Here is a 21222-nt window from a genome sequence, read left to right as displayed (position 1 = left end):
ATATAAAGTAAAGCAAAGTAATCAGTAATGTTTTTGGGTATTCAGTCTTCATTCAATCTTAATTTATAACTGTATTTTTCTATCATTTTTAAAAGCCCTATCTGTGAAAGAAATACAATATTAAGAAACTAACTTTACTTCCTTAACTCAAGAAATGATCTATTTTACTGATTATTTTGCATGTAAACCATCTATTTATCCTACTGTTATCAAGTCAAATAGTTTCTACAGTTAAAATTAGCACCAAGAAATGCTAAATCTCTCAAATCGCAGAGACATTTTGCATTATGTTTCAGCATCAAACTGACTAACAACGATCCCAATCCATCTCTTAGAATCTTAAAATTTCTTGTGATTTTTCAATAGTAATTTCTATGATATGCAAATCCTTTAATGCCAATATGCTGGCTGTCAATATAAGCAGAAATCTTCATATCTGCTGACTCCACTAATTTACATTTTAGGATATTATCCACTGATATCAATGTGTGCCAATAATATTGTGCAAGACCTGCACAGTGATCCATAGAGGAGAATAATATCAAAGTTTTAAGATAAAGGTAAACAATCAAGTTAGATGCGGGAAGGATATTTGTCACAATAACATGCCTGACAGTGAAGATATATAACACTAACTCAAGTACTTGAAAGTAATTTAAAATGATTTATTCAAATATTTAAGACATATATTTAACCTTTCTGCTGCAATCCTGAAACATAAAAGGCCAAATAATGCACCCATTTAGCAGTGGCAGTTGCTTTCTTTAGAGAATAGGGAAAAGCAGCATTTAAAGGAAAGGCTGATAGTCTGCATTAACAATGTACTGTAGGATATTCAATTTGGAGTTTACTGCAATTCAGACAAACTACAGACAAATATCAGAGAATATCTCTGATTGAGTTTTACATGTCTACCTTTCCTGTCTTGAGCTTTCAAAACCAAGGGAGATGAACATCAAATACAACACTTCCTAACATGTTTGGATTTTCAGTTTGAGGCTCTGTTCATAGCCTTACATTTTCATTTATTTCTGACAGTCCCTTGTTGCAGCAAAACCAAAAAGAAAGAAATAAAAACCTGCGGATATCAGCGGTCAGCACTAATTTTCTAAACTACTGCAAGTCCCCTGCACAAACACAGGCCCTTTAAATCACATCAAGCCCCTTAACAACTCAGACACCCTTTCCTTGAACAGAACAACAACGCTGCAGGATGCCAAATGTGATAGAAACAAATAACAAAGAATAAGAACTAAGGATAAAAGAAAGGTGGAAAAAGACTCAAGGTTATGTCACATAGCCAACACAGAGACTATCAAACAATAGTGATCTTTATTACACTTCTTCCATAAACAACCACAAGCTTTGTCCTTCTGCTCTATATTCTAAAAGCAATATCAAAACAGCTACTCTGAAGGTTGCTTGAAACTCTTGGACATAATTACAGTAATAATCAAGAATTAGGTAGGATTCTGTCAGCAAGTTTGCTGAGCCACAAACCTCCAAATGAAACCTGGTTTCCCCAAAGCCACTAAAGTGCTGAGTTCATCAGCTCTGCTACATCTGATCATGAGAAATACTGTACACAAACAAAAGGCTCCTTAAGCCTAGGGCCAGGTTGCAAGAAAGAGAAGGTTTAAGGATATTACTCTACCCAGGAAAGCAAAATGAAAGCTGCATGGTCCAACATGCCAGGTTAAAATAACATGATATTGTACTGTCTTGCAGAGGTTCAGTGGCCTCTGCAGTGCAGTGTAGCCACTACTGGGGAAAGGCAAAGGCACAAACATTTCTGAGTCCTTCTAACTAGATTTTAGCTTAGCCCAATTCACAGCACAGTTGAAAAACTACATTAAACAAACATTTATTTGTGATTCCCTCCTTAAGATTAAAAAACAATGACTCTTGGAAAAAAAATGGTTGGGACTGAGAAACTCTACAAAGAAAAAAAAAAACATTTTGCTGGAGCATAAAGTTGACACTTCTATGCAAAGCCAGTGGTGATTTAGTCACTAAATTTGCCCCACCATGTTACATAGGCTAACTCACTTCATTACTAATAGTTTAAATGCTGACAAAGGAACCACAGTGAAACCTCTATCAATGCAAAATAAAATTACAATTTAATACAACAAGAACATATGCAAAATTAAACATTTCAACTGATCCCACAACCTGAAAAATTAGAAAGAAAATTTAACCTTAATATTTATGTGGACAAATTAACTACCTAAATTTACAGCGAGGGGATACAATACCAGAGACGATAATATCTACGCTCTTAAACAATGAACAGTCATACATTTTCCTCTTTTTAGGGCTTTAGTACTTATCTTCACTGGAATTGTATCATTAAATTGTTGCCATTTCTCTTTGCTTCATTTCAAACAAGTAGTTTGTAATCTTGAAATTATTTGATGGCATAATTCTCTAATTTAAAAGCAATATCACAGTTTTTGATCTACTCCTTATGGGCAAAAACCAGTGATGTGTGGTGATTTCTGTTACTGTGAATTAAAAAAAAAACAAATATTGAAGTGTACCTACTGTTCATGACTTAAAGCTCCTGCGTCTCCCTTCTGCTATAAATGCTTAGAATAGTAACTCTGTTTGTCACATCCTCTCCTCTGAAACTAGAATATTTATTAGTTATAAAGGACTGTTCCTTCTAACAATAAAATCACCTTCAGCCTTCTTTCTTTTAATCTTTAAATTATCAAGGGCTGCTGACAACTAACTGGGCTTCATCTGAACAGCCAAATTGTATGACTGCATGGCCAACATAATTGATGCTCTGTCAGATAGGTCAAATGTTCACATGATGATGAGTGAATGCTTTTTTTTTTTTTCTTGTTCATTATCTGCCAAGCATTTTTGTGTTGTCATTAATGCAAATGTTTATATCCTGTAGACGCCAGTGTCTGGTCAAGTCCATGTTTATATTCCAGTACTTTGATGTGGTTCCTGTTCATGGGAACTGAACTGCAACATAAATACATACTCCTCCAGCTAAAACAATAACCAAGAAATCCTGTGTGAGTTCAGTAGCTACTACTTTAGAATCATTACAAAAATAATTAACAGAAAATTGATATTAGCATGGGTTTTAACTTGTCTTTTTATCTTTTAAAATGCAAATAAAAATGGCAGATTGTTCTTGCACATTATTATTGGCATAAAAATGTCTGCCAATGTTTACAGCTGATAAATAGACTGCACATATTGGTATAGCTAGTTAGGAGAACTAATTTGGACTTAAAGGTTTGAGCTTTGTTAAAAGGGGGGCACGTTTTTGAGCTCAGCTGAGCTCTCTGTCAGTCAGCAGGTCGTTTCAGTGCTGTCTGTAGCTCTCAAATAGGAGGATGCAGCTTAGTTTTACTGTTACACTCAAAGAAAATACAGTACAGCAAGAATAAAATGTAAATGTCATCCATGGGATAGGGGTGAGTATCAAAATCTGGTACCAACATGGTACCGGTACCTTCACATCTGATACCAACTGGACGGAAATACTACACAGATTTTGATGATTCATTTCAGCACCCCACCACCCTAACACAAACTTCCTATGGGAGTTTGTGTTAGGGTGGTTGGGTGCCTCCCATAAGGCCAGAAATGGCTTATGGAATCTGTGCAATGTTTGTCGATTGCTTTATTTCAGCAGAGCATGAACATCTTAATCATTTTGCTGTCCAGAGCAATGTCTGTGGTCTGCATAAGTTCTTTTTACTGAGGATACAGTCACACTGACTGACACTTTTACTTTATTGTTTGTCTCTGACACAACACCACTACAGGAATTTTGATTGAGCCTTTGATAAAGAAGTTCCACCTGATTCCTTCTCTTATCCTATGCCCTATAGGCATCTTTAAAAAATATTTTCCTGAATCACTCACAGAACTGAAAAGCTTTTATTCACCCACTGACTTTAATACACTTTCTTCCAGTTAAAAGTACCAATTCAGGCATTGTTTGGGCACATGCACCATTTACAAAGTATTGATTTAGCATCAGTATTGGATGAAAACAAAACAACACCCAGCCCTACCAAGAAAACTATTTTCCTTTTTTTGTTATTACTGAATATCAATCTTCAGAGAAAAAGAATGCATGTATTTTTTATGTTGGAATTGACGTTGTTTGCTTTGTTTTATATGTGTGTTAAAATCAATCACCCTGTCACAACACAAGTCACCACAAAATTCTAGTACAGGAGACAATTAGTGATCTTTACAATGAATAATAAACAATAAAAATGGTGGGCATATCTCAGTGTGAGCTAAAATTACTTCAGCAATATTGGCATAATGGACATCTGCAAAACTTCAATATCTTGTATCACTAAAATTGATGAAAATGACTGTAAAATGAGAGTAAAATTGTATTTGATTCAGTACAGATGTTTGACATAAATTATGAGGAAAAAATCTATCGAACAGGCAAATAAAATTGTTTTGACTAATTGCTGCAATGACTTGACTTTGAACTAAGTGAGCAGCAATAACAACAATTAAACCTTTATTAAGCTGTGGCAAACGAAAGTCCATTTTAACACGGTCTTTTTCTTCATCTAAGTTGTTCATCGCCTGGGATGATGGTATTTGACAGCTAGCACAAAGCCCTTTGTTAAAGAGATTACTTTGATCCGTCTGAGGGGCGGAAAGGAGATTATAATGTCGCTGTTTGATAGCTATTGTGGAAGGCTTTTTCCAGTCTTACTGTACTACAATTATCTCTATTGTCAATGCTTTGTATCTTAAAATATAACTCTACGAAGTTGAGTCACATCTCTACCAGTGCTACTAGCAACCCATCGTTAGCTACAGTATGCAGGATGGCTAGCTAACTGTCCAAAATTAACGGTTCGTCCCTCTTAGTGCGGATAATTACTGAAATATAACTGCTGCTCAGTCCGGACACGTTTATTACAACGCTATAACATATTCCTTCTTTGTGAGCACTCAATGGGTAAAAAACAGAGTCGCAGCTAGCTGTGTCGCTGTCTGTCTGGGTGGGTCTGGGCATCTTTCTGCCGATATGGCTAACAAGCGGCTAGCATGTAGCAGCCAGGCCTCCTCCATAGGGTTCCCTCAGCAGTGCTGTGAGGACGACCCATATAAAAGCAACAAAGCCCTCCGTGTTCTCTTCTACAAGCTCATATCAAGGTTTTTAAGTATTTACCTGCTGATTTTTTGGGCGAAGGCGCGGCGTTCAGCCATGGCAGTGGCCGCTGATGTGCTTTTAACGGAATTCCCAGGCAGGCTGCAGGCAGACTCCGGTTTCCACTCACTCACTACGGCCACAGGGAAAACGGGGAAAACGGGAGAATGGATTCATTACCGTAATGACGGTAACAGTGCGCAACAGAACACACCCAATAAAACAGCCAATGCACTGCACTAATTGGAACCAACTGAAGGTTTTCAGAGCAGAATTTCAAGATTTACCGTAATACTCACCTATAACAATGTTATATATCTTAATAAATATGCCTTTTTGAACTGGTAATGTCAACACTTGCTTGAAAATGGACACTGTACATTGAAAGCAAGACAGTAAACTTCATAATGTGTTTTTGTTTGTTTTCTTTAATGATTTTCTGGGGGTCCCATACATATGTCTTGCTCACCAGACAGCATAACTAAACAAAGAGCAAAAACAGCTCCTCTCGATGAATTAACAAAAAACATCTAAAATAAATTGGCTATCAAATTACAGACACGCACAGAAATTCACGGTGCCAAAGAGTTGCAAGTTATTAGAATTAACGGGTAAATATACCAACATAATATGTTGTTGCCTTTCCAGTGTAGTATCTGTACCATACCCCTGTGGTCGCCTCCTCTATTTGTTTGGTTCACTTAATTTAAATGATAATAATGATATTAATGACATCAACGCGTCTGGAAAAAAAGATTTTTACACAACTATGAATTTCATATTATCTTTGAGACAAATGTCATTTTCCTAGAGTTTACCGGTTTAGAGTTATGTTAATGATAAATAAACCGATTTTTATATGCTTTTGCTTACCCCATGGAAGAGCAGGAGGGAAAAAAATAAAAAATTTTAATGTACGAAAATAATCCCTAAATCTCAATCTCATAACGTTTTATCACGGTCTTGTGAAATTCCTGTAGATCTTTCCTGTATGACAAAAAAATGCGACCCAATTTTCGAAAACATTTCAATCATAACCCAATATTTCTTAATAAAAAAAAAAATAGGCTATTTATATTTGAAATGAAGTAATAGACGTGATAAAACAAAGACATTGAAACACACGCCCAAAAGAGCACATCACAGACTTTTGCCAACTAGTTTTCTCCAGGCATACATCTGCAACCAACCGAAACGCTTGTCGACCCACTTTCGGGTCTCGTCCCACCAGTTCAGAACCAAGGGTTTATAAGACACGCCTTGCACTACAAGAAATATATAATGTACAGAAGCGACATGAATTAAAAGTTTTGCTTGAAAGCAAGCATAGCTGAGCTTGTGACAGCTCGAACAGCCTTTTTCTCAACGATGGGAGATTGTTTTTTTTTATCAGGGTGGATCCCCCAAAAACAGAGCATTTATTCTAAACAGGGTAAATGTATTGGTATTGAACTATAGAGTAAATCAAGCCTAAGCAGAGCTGACGCCGCATTCAGATCCCGCGAGATCACACCGCGAGATCACATGATTTCACCTCTACTTCCTCAGTGTAAACATTGGTGGTCGCAGGGTAGTGTTATGTTTCACAAACTCTTTGTATAACTCTAATGTAATAAAATGTGATTATTTAACTTTAAACGAAGCTTTATAGCGACCGTGCGCGGGGACGCCGCTGTCACTATTGCTCCAAGGTAACAACGGGCTTATTTTTACGATAGTTTGCGTTATTTTGCATTTTTAGTGACAGTGCTAACCACTGGTGTAACGGTTTATGAAGTGACCGTGTTAACTTGCTACTTCAGTCGAATGCGTCTGGTTGTCGTAATTACATAGATTTTGGAAACATAAAAAACATCGCGAAATATTATTTAATTAAGTTGTCATTGTTAAAACGTTGAAAATATCCTCAGTAATTCAATGCGCAACTGAAACACGGGTCGTTCGCGAGCACTATAAGTTTCCAACATCTGTTATAACTACGACAACACAAGGCTCATCCGACTGAAAGTCTCCAGTTAATATAGTCACTCGTTGAACCGAAACACCGGCATTTACTTAAACTTTTATGTGTGTTAACTATGTGCTGCAGGGTTTAATAGCTGTGTGGGAATGGGTTTCATCCCTTACTGGCCTAAATGGAGAATAAAGGGAGCGACGAGGTGGAAAAATTGAAGACAAAGTTCTTGTCAGCGTGGCACAATGTGAAGTACAGTAAGTAACTTTGCCTGAGGCTTATCCACACTCATACACACACTAGCTAATCATGCTTTAGTCTTTCTGTGCACTGTATTTCTATCGCTTTGTGTGTCAGTGTTACACTGTTTATTGTGCAGAATCAGTTACGTCTTTTTCATCCGTGGTTCCCAACGGGGCGAGCTTTTGGACCTAGCATCACTTTCATAAGAGACCATGACCTAAATTTCTGAGAATGAGCAAGCACTTCTATCTATTTGTGAAATATAAATTTGAGGAAATGAAATATATAAATATGTATGTCTACTAAGGGTTTTTATAAATCATAGACTTCTTGTCATATTTTTTGCAGGCACTTATTTGTGACCCACTTGTGGGTCTTGGCACACCAGTTAAAAAACCACTCATCTAAAGCTCTTCTAAAACTCACTTTTACAGACTTGCTTTATTATGATGACCCCTTTGTGACCCCTTTGAATGCTTGAAATTTGTCTTTACCATTATTTTGTTTTACTGATCTTTAACAGTGTATCCATTTCTGATCATTTCTGTCCTTCCCCACAGTCCCTTTTCTCTTTATTTAATAATCTATATCTAAATCATCTGCTTTTTATGGTATTCTGTTCATTTTTCCTGTTATTTGAAGTTGTCATCATTTTATAATCTGCTAATCTGTTCATCATATTTTAAAATTTTATTTGTTTTTTATTTTCCATTTTTTTTTCATTTCAAAGAGTTTTTTTGCCGACGATCTTTTGAGACCTGTGTGTTCTATTCATTTCCTATACATTTCTCTGTTGATCTTCTATGTTTGCATACTTTTCTCACCTTTTGTTAAAATTATCAACTACTGTGCTTGAGCTGACTGATGATCTTTATGTTACTCTCCTACCTTTGCTTTGTAATGAATAACACTTTAAGAACATGTTTTTGAAAATGCTGTATAATTAAGTTATTATGCCTTCACTGAAATAGAATAACTACCATCAGTGGAACAAGATAACAACCTTAGTTACAAGCTGCATTAATAAAAACAAGCATCATAATTCAATGAGACAACTACCGTATGTTGTTGAGTCAGCCCTTAAAATAGGCCTTTGTCATACTGTCCACATTGTAGTTTTTCAGGTCACCCAGGCTCATGTTTGTGTTTACTTACAAACGACACAATGGCTGTTTTCCTGCCCTTTATGTTACAGGGAACGGAAGAAAACCGAGCCATACTATTTAACAGAGTGTGGATGGTTGTTTCTTTTCAGCCATCAGCTATGAAATATTGTTTTTCATTGTGTCTCTTAGGTTGGGCTCTGAAATTAAAGACTTCATTCAGCAGGAATTCCCCGGTGTTTCTTCTTGGAAAGTGTTACCACTTCAAGGTGGAAGGTACTGTCTATTTGATTATTTTTCTTCTTTCTTTAACCTACATTTACTCAGGTTTGTCCAATTTAAATCAGAAATCCCATTCACATGGGAAACCTGGCCTATATAAGCTGCATTACACAGTTTCATCAAGGAAAAAGCAAACATGTGCAGAAGGTTAACCCAAATGAAATGGTCAGTAAAGCATGTACTCACAAACAACTTGGACTTAAAAGATTCCATCAGAGATTTTACGACATTGGGTATTAAAATTAGAGATCAGTTTGTAGCTGTTTCCATGCAGCAGGCGAAGAAACCTGGAAGCTTTCTTTGTCAGTTCTGCCAAGATTTTAGGAACAACAAATCTCCAGAGAATGAAGGTTTGGTGTTTCAGTCCTACAAAATTAATCATAAGTAAGGATAAATAAACTGGAATCTTTACTGGTATGGCTTTGTTAAAAAAAAAAAACACATCCAAGTACATAGGCTTTACATCAGTTTAAAAAGGAAAATCTCAATTAAAATACGTGTTTTTGTGTACCTCAGATGAAGACAGTCCTATTGAAGCCTGCTATGAAACTTCAGAGGAGGATTTTGTCATGGGGAACGTGGATGATTTCCGCAAAGATTTCACATCCAGAGTGTGGCTCACCTACAGGGAGGAGTTCCCTCCTCTGCCTAGCTCCAACCTGACCTCCGACTGCGGCTGGGGCTGCATGCTAAGAGCAGGGCAGATGATGCTTGCTCAGGCTCTCATGCTGCACTTCCTGGGTAGAGGTAAGTAGAAAAACAGCCCAGCATCCAAATTACATTAACACTGTTTCAATGGCTAAGATAGCTGTTATTAAGGTACAAAAAACCTGACCACATAGTCCCAAAGAAAACACGTATTTGAACAAAAATAGGCACCCATAACTGTGTATCTGGCTGACTTAAAAATCATTGTATATGTAAGCAAAGATGGACTAGAGAGTGTTTTTAATTTATCATTTTTATTCTAAGATTTTCCAACCATGAGTTATTTTCCCCTTGTTTTAAGAACTCAGACTCTTCACTGAAAATATAGAGAAGCTTTGTTGTCAAAAACTGTCTCAGTGTATGCAATCAATGTTATTATTAAAAAACAATCAATTTAGTTTCAAAAAGGCTATCACAGTGATATAAATACCTCAAATATGCACACAACTTCTCCCACTTTGGTAAATAGCTGTGACATCCTGAATCCTCACTGAATTCTTGGCAGCACTCAGAACTAGCAAGGCAGGTCTACTTCCTGCTGAAATATTTATTTACTTTTAAAGGAGTAGAACAGACAGAAAGGTTTATTCAATAATTCAGCAGTAAGTGAGATGGTTTTAGTTGTTTTCGTTTGTAGTTGTCACCTTTCATTTTGTAAATCTTGCACAGAAATAACATGTCTCCATAGGAAAATATGATCCATATAATCTGGTTTGTAGAGAAAGTTATCATATAGGTCCTTTGCAGACGGGGAAGTAGTGATTTCTGCAAAGAGAAACACACCATAAAGGTCAGGTTATTAACTGTTCTTGACTATGCCCAGCTTTCATAGTGCAAAAATAAAAATATTCATTGCCCTTAAGCTACTTTTGTGTCCTGAAAGCAGTGAAATGTTCAGGCAAAAATAAAAAAGTTGGAAGAAAAAACTCAGAGAAAAGGTAGCAGGCAAGACTTACAAAAAGCCTCCATCTAAAGCCTGGGTGTGGTCAGTTTCCACAAAGTGGTCCAGTTTGTTTCAGTACAGTTTTGCCACGGTTTAGCCCTGATCTTGCCCGTGGTTTCTCAGCTGATGTCCCCCCACCTTCGTCTGTTGTGACAGGAAATCTGTCTCTTTTAAGAGATCTGGATCATTTGGCACAGCTCAGTAGAGCTGGTTGTTTGGCTTCAGAACGGCTTTTCATTTGGTACCATGTTGGCTTTTTAAATGTGCATTAAATAAAGGCAAAGGCTGAAAGAAAGGAAACTGGCACTCAAATAGGAACTAGCTGCAGTGGCTTACCTTAAAGAAAGTTTTTGTAGGATAGACTCATTCATAAATAGCAAATCATCAATCAGTCACTTACTCAACAAGTTTCCTTTGGTTGATAGTAAAACCATGTTTCAATTAAAAACATGTTTATGACAAAATGAGGATTTTTTTATATGTTAAAGGGGCTCAACTAGGAGCAGTATATCATATAATTCTGTATACATGCCAAGGCTATTGGAGTTAACTGAAAATAACTAAATAATTAAAACTAAAATTCATTTAGTTAAGTGAAACTAAAATAACAACGTTAAAAAATATGAAAACGAACTTAAACTGTGTCATCTGCTTATTAAAGTAACTAAAATTAAAAAGAAATAGCAACAAATAATCCCTAGTTTTAGTCTTTGGCACAAGCATACTAACTGACATGTACACCAAAGCCTGGGAAATGTAAAAGGGTTAAATTTGATGGGTAATGAGTTGTATTCAAATATCAAATTACAGTAAATGAAATTAAAAAGTGAAAAGTTGTCTATGTTATATATATATTTAAAGCTGTAAGATGTTCATTTTTTCTGACCTTTTTGAGCCCCCCCCCCCCCATTAATTATCCCATGTTACTGAAAAAACTACCACCAATAAAAGAAGGAAAGAAGTAGGCTCCGTGGCAAGCTATCCTTACCAAAATAAATGCAAACCCCCCCCCCCCCCAGGAAAAATTTAAAAGGAGTAAAATTTGTGTGCTATGCATCTGGTTTCATGGGCCAATACGTGAATACAGATATGATTTTTCTACTTTGGGGAACTGAAGGAGACAAAACTTCAGTTGATTGTGCGCAGCTTGGTGCATGAAATCATCAAAACTGAAACAGCATTGAAAATTAAACAGCCATCTTAAACAGAAAAACCATTGACTGTTTTCTAAGATGACTTTTGTTCTGTTATTTTTGAGACTGTCATGCTGAAAAGAGAAAGTGCAGTTGATAGAATAGAGTTAGACAATGTTTGGATAAAATAAATGGCAATGCTGTAAATTAAAATCTTTGATAAAGTGTTGTGTCTTTTTAAACTTCAGAAAAACTTGTTGGATTTTTCTTCATAGGGTTAAAAACCCTAACCAGCAATAAACACCAGCAATATCAACCAGAGGAATCTTTAAGTTCTTTGAAAAGAAGCTCTTGAGTTCAAAAGTCTCGTGCTTTTGGTGGAAAAGTAATTCTTTGAAAAGTCACTCTGTAGTTTAAAAGTCTTGTGTGCCTTTAGTGGAAAAGTGTCTGTATTTAAGGATTAGCCTGCATACTTTTTGGGATTCCAGGCTTTTGTAAAAGCACAATTAGGTTCTTATTAAACCTCCATGTGCATCAGTGCTTTTGTCTGAAATGGGAGAAAGTGGTAAAAGTTTAAAAGCTGCTGCTTACACTATCAATTTTTCATTTTAAACTGATGTATACAGGGGGTAAGGTTATCCTTTATATCTTATGCAATTTTAAAGAGAACTGAGGGATCAATCAGGTAAAGTAGCTAAAGATGACATAAAGTTTACTGGGAAGGTCAGATCATGTTTCTAAGTTTGGAATTTGTTGCACCTCGAGTCAGGAATGCAAGTTTAAGGCCAAATTGTAGAGTTCTCTCATTGTCAACCTTTGGAAAGTTTAATTTAATTGATCCAGTCCTTTAATATAAGAAGCGAATTTCTCATCTATTTGCCAGGTCTATTGTCTTTAAAGTGCCCTAGTTTTTATGGCTCCATATAATGAGAAGACTGTCAGTTTAATGCAGTCATTTAGAAAACAATATTTAAAACTTGTTCTTCTGTCAAATCTCAAATATGTCACTGATGAAATATTTCTATATAAAACACCTAATGGTCACTAAAGAATATTTATTGATCAATTTCACTCTGATTCACTTCATATCAAGGTCATTTTCTTAATACCCCACTCTCTAATCTGGCTCATTTTATAGCTGGGCCACTCCCTCACTCTCTGCCTTCAGCTCCCTCCCTGTTTGTAAGGCTAAGGTGTATTAAAATGAAATATTAGGACACTCAGACTTATAATTGAACAGAATGACACTTATTCTGTTAATGAAGTGCACAAAGCTCGGTCTGTTTAAAGCAAAAACCTCAGTTTCACAAGTTCTGAAAGACATTGTGTTCTCAACAGTGATGTTGAGATGATGTCTTACAGAACCTTCTATCATTGCTTTCATGTTTTAAAAATGTGTAGACTTTTATTTCACCACATCTCAATAGGTCTTTCATTAACCAGAATGTTTAATGTGATAAAATAATGGTTAAAAAAATGTACATACTTGTTTGGATACTGCAGCAACAGAAACAGAAGTCCCAGACACACCAACTCAAGAAATTTCTTGTTTAAATCACTTGGTGTCAGAAAGTATTCAGGTATGATTTTTTAGTTTTATTGTGTTGTTTCACTTTTGGTTTTGGCCAGTTTCATCCAATTTCTTTAATTTAATTTACTGTTCCTCTTAAAATGTCACTTATAGAAGGGTAGGCTACAGTCAACAATAAGGGGTTCTTTAAAAAAACACATAGAAGAAACTGGGCACTTCTTTAACAGAAATAAATTGTACATAAACTTAAAATGACAACCTTGTGGTAGTCTAGACAGGTTTTTTTATTAGTTGCTGTCATCATTTAGCATAATCCTTAAGGTATTTCCTAACCAATACCATAAATCCTCATTTGAACATGAATGTTTGATTGTTCAATCTGATTCGTTTTATTTGTATAGCACATTTTTAAAAACATTAAAGTTTACTATAGCACTGCACAGTAACAACAAAGACATAGAACACAAACAGAGTAGAAATAAAAGTATTAGGAGAAAGATATTAAAGCAAATAAGAACTCCATAAAATAATAAAATAAATAAAAAACACATAATAAAAAAATAATAACAAATACAAGCCCTAAAGACACAAGGGTTAAGGAAATAACTGACAGACATCACACAAATCTCATCCTGAATTAAAAGCCAAAGAATAAAAATGAGTTTTAAGATGTGATTTAAAAGTTGGAAGGGTGGGGAATGTTTTGATTCTCAGAGATAATTCATTCCATAATTTAGGAGCCACCACATAAAAGGCTTGATCACCTCTGGGTTTTGATCTGGTATTTGGGACAACGAGGTGAAGCTGATCAGCAGACATTCATGAGGTCAGACATGTACTGGGGGGCTGATCCATGCAAAGATTTCAAAAACAAACAATAAAATCACCTTAACATTAACTATAACATTTATATAAATGGGTTGCCTTAAGCTTTTTTTATGGTGAATAATGTAGACTGTAGCTGATGTTCTGTATATGATTTATTCCTTCACAGACTGGACGTGGTCAGAGGCACTCACACTCCAGCCTTTAGACACAGAAACCTGGACGGCCACCACAGCGAAGCGCCTGGTGGCCTCCCTAGAGTCGTCTCTACAAGGTCCCAACAGGTCGTCCAATCACAGATCAACACCTTTGCACCAAGCCACAGCTCTGGGATCTGCAGAGGAGGCAGATGCTCATTTAAAAGAGATGTACCATCGCACTCTGGTATCCTGGTTCGGGGACAGCCCCTCAGCTCAGTTAGGCCTCCACCGATTGGTCCGCTTGGGTCTGACACTGGGGAAACAGGCAGGGGACTGGTATGGTCCTGCTGTGGTAGCACACATCCTCAAGTAAGTCTAAAGAGTATAGTTTAAGACTTACTGCAGCTTAAACTTTGTATGACATGTCTCATATTCAACCATTTTTTTTTGCTCATGAGTTGTAACTCTTACAACAGAAATATTTTTTACAAATTAATCTGTTCATGGTGAGTTCTAATCATTTAATCAGTTCTGGAGTGCATGATACCACGGTACCCTCTGCCTGTTGAAGCCCCTAACTCACTTTTCTCCTTTCTTTCCCTTTTCTGTCTCTCTCTTAGGAAAGCTGTTGAGGAAGCGATAGACCCTGGCTTGGCGGGTATAACTGCCTACGTCTCCCAGGACTGCACAGGTATGAAAGATGAGCCTGCAGTTGATCAAACAGGATACTGGGCACAACGCCCAAACTGACCCTTCTTTTTCACCATCTCTCTGCTACCATGAGACTCTGGAGCTGACAGAAATCTCACTGTGTCTATTCCCCAACAAACACATCTGCTATAAAAACCTTTAACGTCCCTCTCCAAACTTTTCCTGAGCCCAATAACTCGGTTTTTGAGACACTCTTCTCAGTCTCAGAAAAGAAAAGATCTGTTGTTAGAGGGTGTATCCTGGTGTTTTATGCATTTTAAATGAGTGTCAGGGGGAAATAAGGTTAAATTTCCTTTAAATCTGACCACTGCTTATATGGAAAATTTAACATTAGAAGTAATATTGTGTTTTTAAAGTCTTGCTGCTTTTCTTCTATAACCATCTTTAGTGAACCTCTCTTGAGTCATGACTTTTGTCTGGATAATTTAGATGTGTTATCTCTAGTGTTGAGAGGATTACTGTTCTAACTACTCTCTAAGAAAACTCAGATTAACTTTTTTTGTTGTAACATAACTATTTGTTCTGCAGTTCGAATAATCTCTTACTTTGTTTAATTTTCATGAAAATACTTTGGTAAGTTACAAATAACCCCCATCAAATTTCCCTTTCCTTTTGAGACCACAAAATAAAAAAATAAAAAAAACAAGAAAAGCCCCAAAGTGCCTGCACTGTTTCTGTTTCTCTCCTGCATGTCAGCATATAGCTGCATACTTGCAGAACGTAAATCTTCTGCCGCAAAAGACAGCATGCACAGGTAATTCAAATACAGACATGTCAGAGAAAGCAGTAACTTTGTGGATTATCCAGATTATGTTGAATTTCTGGACAAAAAGAATACCAACATAAAATGCAGGTCCATATGCTTGTGTTGATTATCCAAAGCTTGACACACGCAGATGGGTTTTTAGACGGGATTTGAAAAAGGAGAGAGTGTTAATACGGATGTCTGGTGGGAGGAAGTTCCAAAGTCAGGGAGCAGAGCAACTAAAGGCTCTAGAGCCCATGGTGGTCAAGCGGTCGGGTGGGACAGTGAGGTGGAGAGAGAAAGAGGACCTGAGAATGCAAGGGGGGTGCTGATGCAAAGGAGGTCACAAAGGTATGGAGGGTCAAGGTTATGGATGGCCTTGAAGGTCAGGAGCAGAATCTTGAAGTCAATGTGGTAGCTGACCGGGAGCCGGTGTAGCTGCGATTAAATTGACATTTACCATTGAAATGTAACTTCCTGTGGAGTAATCTTGCGCCTTTATCTATGCTTGTTGACTAAAGCATGTCGTGTCCAATAAAAAAATGTTGAATATTCTAGTCGAGTGTCTTTATATTCATACAAAATAACAGATTTTTATTCAAAATAAATGTGAATAATGATTTTATTATGAACCTGAAAGAATGAATGAAAGAATGCGAAAATTGAACTGCGTCCTGTCTCTGTTAGAGGGAGGAGACAGAGAGAAACTGGGGGTTTACTGATAAAAACCTACTCCTGACCAGGATAGCTCCACAGACTCAGTTACCAAAGTAACCAAGTCAGAGCTTAAGTTTCCTGTCCTTGTGAACTAGGCTTGACTCAGCCCTCATTCTTGGGTTTGTGTTTCCTCCTCTGAAATGCAAATCTAAGAGTTTCCCTCATTTCAGGGTTAACAGACTCAAGCTTTGCACTAAACCGGCTTACAAAATAGACCCAAGGTTGCAAACCAATGCTGTAGAATGACAGCAGAGTCAGCACATTAAAAAGACAGACGTACAGCTACGTACCCTCAGGGCAATATAACTGATACTGAGCGCCAAATCTGCACCAAAAACCGTATGAAACTATTTTTAAACATGCTTTTTCTGTCCTGCCTCTTGTTAATCATGTTTTACACAGTCTGGTGTCCCAGCTGTACCATTTTTCATTTAATAAATCTGACTGGTGGGAAAATATAAGAAATTTAGGTCACAATTATTATTGAAGGGTTGATGGTGGGCCCTGAAGCCAGTTGAGAATCACTGATTTAAAAGACACCATCAATAGGAATATTTTTACTTGGCAATTTTAAAAGACATAATATGAAATAATTTAAAGTCCCAAATAAAAACTTTAAAGAATTAAAAAATATATCAATTTTGACCAACTGCAGGAATTTTAAGAAGGAAGAGTTTTGTAGGTTATATAAAAACATCACTTTAAAAGTAAAAATCAGAAGCTACAATGAGACAGGACTGAAAGGCTGCTGAACAAAAAAAAAAAGAGGTTGACTGACACATAAACAGGTCAGACACAGATACAGACAAATGACCCACACCTGACCTTTGCATTATTGATCCTTGGCAGTGTACAGTGCTGATGTCATCGATAGCCACAGGGCACCGGGAGCAGGGCAGGCCGCTTCCCCGCAGAGCACCCAGACAGAACCTTCACCCAGCCGAGCCGTCATAATCCTGGTCCCTGTGCGGCTGGGAGGGGAGAAGACAAACCCAGATTATTTTAACTTTACAAAGGTGAGAGGAAGAAGAAGTTGTGCTTGGTTTAATTTGAACTTTTGGTGTTTGATTATAATGTTTAACTCATACACATGATTACACAAGAGCTACTTTTATATGATTTTATATAGAACATGAGTTTGAAACACCTGTTTTCTGTCATGTTGGGAACTAAAGTGTCTATGTTTTTCGGTCCCCTTTTCTGCATGTAGAGCGTACTGAGTTTGGAGTACTGTATTGGCATCATTGGAGGGAAGCCCAAACAGGCCTGCTACTTTGTGGGATTTCAAGGTTAGTGTTAGTTTAATGCAAAACAGAGAAAGACACAGAGAGAGAGACTGGTGTGAATAGTAGATTATTTTGCATAATGTACCCTTCTTATGAGGAGAGACAAAGTAAGTTAATGTATTCGTGTTTGCGGAGGAAAACGGAGAGGAGTGGAGCTGGAAGCAAGTGAAGCAGGGCTTACTTTATTCTCTCTGACCCATCAAAGCCTCGCCCATTTATCACAAGTAAACCTCCCAAGTTGTGAGCAGTAATTGATTTCCATAGGAGGCATGCATTAAATTTCATCCTGGCCCCAAAGTGAGCCACTCTTCATCACCTTCAGGAGCCAGGAGGAACCTTCAGTTGTACATCTTGGCAGTCAATATTTACGCATTTACATTTTACCAATTTGAAATACAGTGGTGGATGATGTCTAAATGACAAGCAATACATTCTCCCTGCCAGGGCACTGCTCCTTGCAGCATTTATCATATGTAAATGTTCCAATATAATTGCGTGTTTGTAAAAGTAATTCCCCCACACAAAAATTAAATGACAGCCTCTTTTTGTGCATGTAAAGAATGTGCTTGAACAAACGCATCTGATTATGCAGAATTTAATCCACCCTGGTGGATATTAAAAAGCAACAACCTTCTGGGAGGCATATTTGACGCACACAAGCCCAACAATAGGCTGAGCGGATGACTTTGAGCTACTCTGCATAGAAATTGGAGAGAAACGCGTTTTTGTAATAATCTGATGTTTTGAATAACTTGTCTTTTGTTTTGTCCTTGCAGATGACAGCTTGATTTACATGGACCCTCATTACTGTCAGTCTTTTGTGGATGTCAGCACCAGCGATTTCCCTCTCCAGGTAATGTGAAATTACACAGACGAGCTGACTGGGGCCCTAGTAATGTGAATTTAATAGTTTCTGTTAGTACTTAAGGGTATGAATCTTAGAGTAGCCCTCGGCCCAATTACTGAGTCTCTATCTGCTGATTTATTTGCTGCTCAGATGTGTGGAGCTGCCACTTAAGAGAAATACGGCAAATAGCGAATCAGGTACTGTGAGCTTGAATATTTCAAGACCCATACATAAAAAACAGCAACCAGCACTGTGGAGCAACTTTGTTTTATGCTTTTGCATGCAGTAGTATACAATGTGACAACACACCAGAGGTGTAAATTTATGCTGTGACAGCAGATAAATAAGATTTCATTCATCAAATGATGCAGAATACATCTTATTTGCTGTTGACGCTGCCATGGAGTGTATGTACGCCCTGTAGTTGACGCACATTATCCGAACCTTCAGTTTGATTAATTTTTACTGCTATATTTTCTCTTTTTTCCTACTAGTCATATCACTGCCCCTCACCAAAGAAGATGCCTTTCAGCAAGATGGACCCAAGCTGCACCATCGGGTTCTACTCTAGAAATGCTCAGGACTTTGAGAGGATCAGACAAGAGTTGTCAAGGGTAAATCATTCAATAAAAGACTCAAAATATACTGAAATGCTGCCAGCATTCACCATCATTAATAACATCATCATGATGCTCTGTGACCTCAGTTCTGTGCCCTGAAAATATGTAGGTGGTGCAATATAAGTTGCCACTAGGTGGCAGCATTTAGCCATGAATCCGAGTTCCTTGCTCTCAAACCATTCCACATGTTGGGTAGATGTTGTAATCCAGTCATTCTTCCTTAAACCTATCATGTTGCTGCTAAGAAGGCTCCTTAGAGATTATAGTGATTATATTTAAACTAATATACTGACTTTGTTTGGAAATTGGTGTCATACTTAATTAATTTCTTTGTTCATTGCACGTAACAGAGGACAAAATAGAAGATAATCCTCGTTAGCCAAAGTGCTGAAATTCAAATCACAATGTTTTGAGACATGCAGTATGATGTAAAACTGACACTTCTGTGAAACACTTCACTGTTGTTGTTCCAGGTGCTGCAACCGTCAGCGAAGGAGAAATACCCCGCGTTCACTTTCGTACAAGGTCATAGCAGAGATTACGACCTGTCGGCCAGCCTGACCCCGGCGAAGAGAGAGTGGCCCTTCATCCGTGACCCGCGGAGGACGGTGACCACAGCCGGGGACTTTGTACTGCTTTGACGGTGCTGCTAAGAAGACTACTGACAGGGAACTTCTTCTAATGAATCAAACTGCTTCATACCCAAAACCTTGAGCCTGAGCCTGTTGTGACACTGAAGGTTATTGAACTTTTTTTAAACAGTTACATCTTGGAAACTTTGCTGTTGCAGAGCATTTTTGCCAAAACTTTTTAGACTTTTATTTGTTGTGTAGCAGTACAGGCTTCCTAAGCGTTTTGTTAGGAAACCTTGAGACATTTTTTTTTGGTTCTTTGGTTACTTTAACGACCTTAACTACTGTCATCTAATATAAGGAACATCTACGGGACAAAACTCCGTTTGCAACACTATCTGTTATTTGTGTGTTTTGAAGACAAAGTGCTGATAATGGCTAAATTTACACACTAGATCTTTGTAGGAGTAGGATTTTTTGCACCTCATCTCATGTAGCACTTTCAAACAGATTTGAAACCTCACAAGAATGTCATTTTCATCAGTAGCTTCAACTAAAATGAGTGTTTGCACACTTTAAAGTCATTTTATACATGCAGTATTTAGACTGTTTATGGGTTGGTGTTGTCAAAAGCCAACTGCTTTTTGGAGATTGATATCACTGACTCCTCAAACTTCCCAGCCAAAAAATATTTCATTAAACACACTAAAAAAACAGAAGCACAAAAGACACTTGCTTTCAAAGACACTTTATCATTTTGCCAAAATTTCCATTTTTTTAATTACACTTGTGATATTATATTTCTCTATGCAACTATCTGACAGTGTTGTGTGACAGTATGAGTTTGCTTGCTGTAGTGTGTATTTTTAAGTGCTAGTTAATTTTGCCAGAGCTATGCAACACAGTATAAAGCCACCCATGGGAGATGAAGCCATATGCAACATCTCACTTAGCAATATCTCTTTAAATTTTTCTTCACAATAGAAAATAAAAGGTCCTTGAGATTCAGGGAATAAAAATATACTGTAGAGTTTTTTTAGTAGCAGTAACTGTTTTAGTCTTCTAAAGCAATATTTATTTTAAAGTACTAAGTGAAGTTAACATTTCTTTTTTCTTGTAACACATACATTAACATCAACCATGTACTGTAGAATTATTTTAACACTGCCTGAAACAAAGTTTAATAAATTCAAAAAGGCTGACTTTTTAATTTTTTTTTTTTTTTTCCACTTAAAGAATTTGAAGGATTTCAAAAGAGTAAAAAGAAGTGTTTGCTTCGTTTTCCCGGCAAGATACAAACCTCAGTGGTGTGTTGAAATGTATTCAATCCCTTTCTGTCCCAGTCAAATGTTGTAGATTAAAACTAATCGTACGTGCTAACCATCTCTACAGCCCATTAACCAGGGACCGGAAAATATGTGACCCAGTGACACTGGCAGCAATTGTGTTCCTCTGTGGAGGAAAAGAAAATATCCTTGTGTGCAGAGCTCTGTTACCATGGATAATCTGTGTGTTGCCCTCTTAGTTTGAGCTATGCCCGACTGTTTTCCTGTACAATACAAATTCTTGTATTATGATGAGCCTTGCTTTTTAAAGGAGGGAACTGTCTCTTCATTGAGCGAGCTGGGGCAAGGGTGAGGATGAACGGACAGAGAGGGAGAAGAATCCCACGTCTGTTTTCTCCTGCACCATGGAGAAGCA

At 37.2% G+C, this 21222-nt stretch overlaps 2 protein-coding genes across 12 annotated transcripts in view; one reads left to right on the top strand and one right to left on the bottom strand.

The window, feature by feature from the left end:
• Positions 1-5309, bottom strand: part of dock7 (dedicator of cytokinesis 7) — a 69722-nt gene extending 64413 nt beyond the window's left edge. For 8 of the 11 annotated variants that reach the window (XM_041790508.1, XM_041790509.1, XM_041790511.1 and 5 more), the window contains exon 1: positions 5183-5298. In XM_041790508.1, the coding sequence (XP_041646442.1) occupies positions 5183-5220 (38 nt within the window). In that variant the 5' untranslated portion in view covers positions 5221-5298. Of the gene's footprint in view, positions 1-5182 lie in introns of all 11 variants that reach the window. The other 3 variants (XM_041790516.1, XM_041790517.1, XM_041790507.1) reach the window with 2 other exon arrangements.
• A 1389-nt stretch (positions 5310-6698) lies between these two features.
• On the top strand, positions 6699-20976 carry atg4c (autophagy related 4C, cysteine peptidase). The gene is made up of 11 exons (XM_041791891.1): positions 6699-6852; positions 7251-7372; positions 8654-8737; positions 9260-9490; positions 14053-14392; positions 14644-14714; positions 17046-17212; positions 17407-17485; positions 18259-18335; positions 18824-18943; positions 19423-20976. The coding sequence occupies exons 2-11, from the start codon at positions 7297-7299 to the stop codon at positions 19588-19590; spliced, it is 1413 nt and encodes a 470-aa protein (XP_041647825.1). The 5' UTR covers positions 6699-6852; positions 7251-7296; the 3' UTR covers positions 19591-20976.
• The last annotated feature ends 246 nt before the right edge of the window (positions 20977-21222 follow it).

This window comes from Cheilinus undulatus, linkage group 7, assembly GCF_018320785.1.
Source record: "Cheilinus undulatus linkage group 7, ASM1832078v1, whole genome shotgun sequence".
NCBI classification, from domain to species: Eukaryota; Metazoa; Chordata; class Actinopteri; order Labriformes; family Labridae; genus Cheilinus; species Cheilinus undulatus.
The sequence above is the reverse complement of the archived record's forward strand: the minus strand, read 5'-3'. Positions and strand labels throughout refer to the sequence as shown.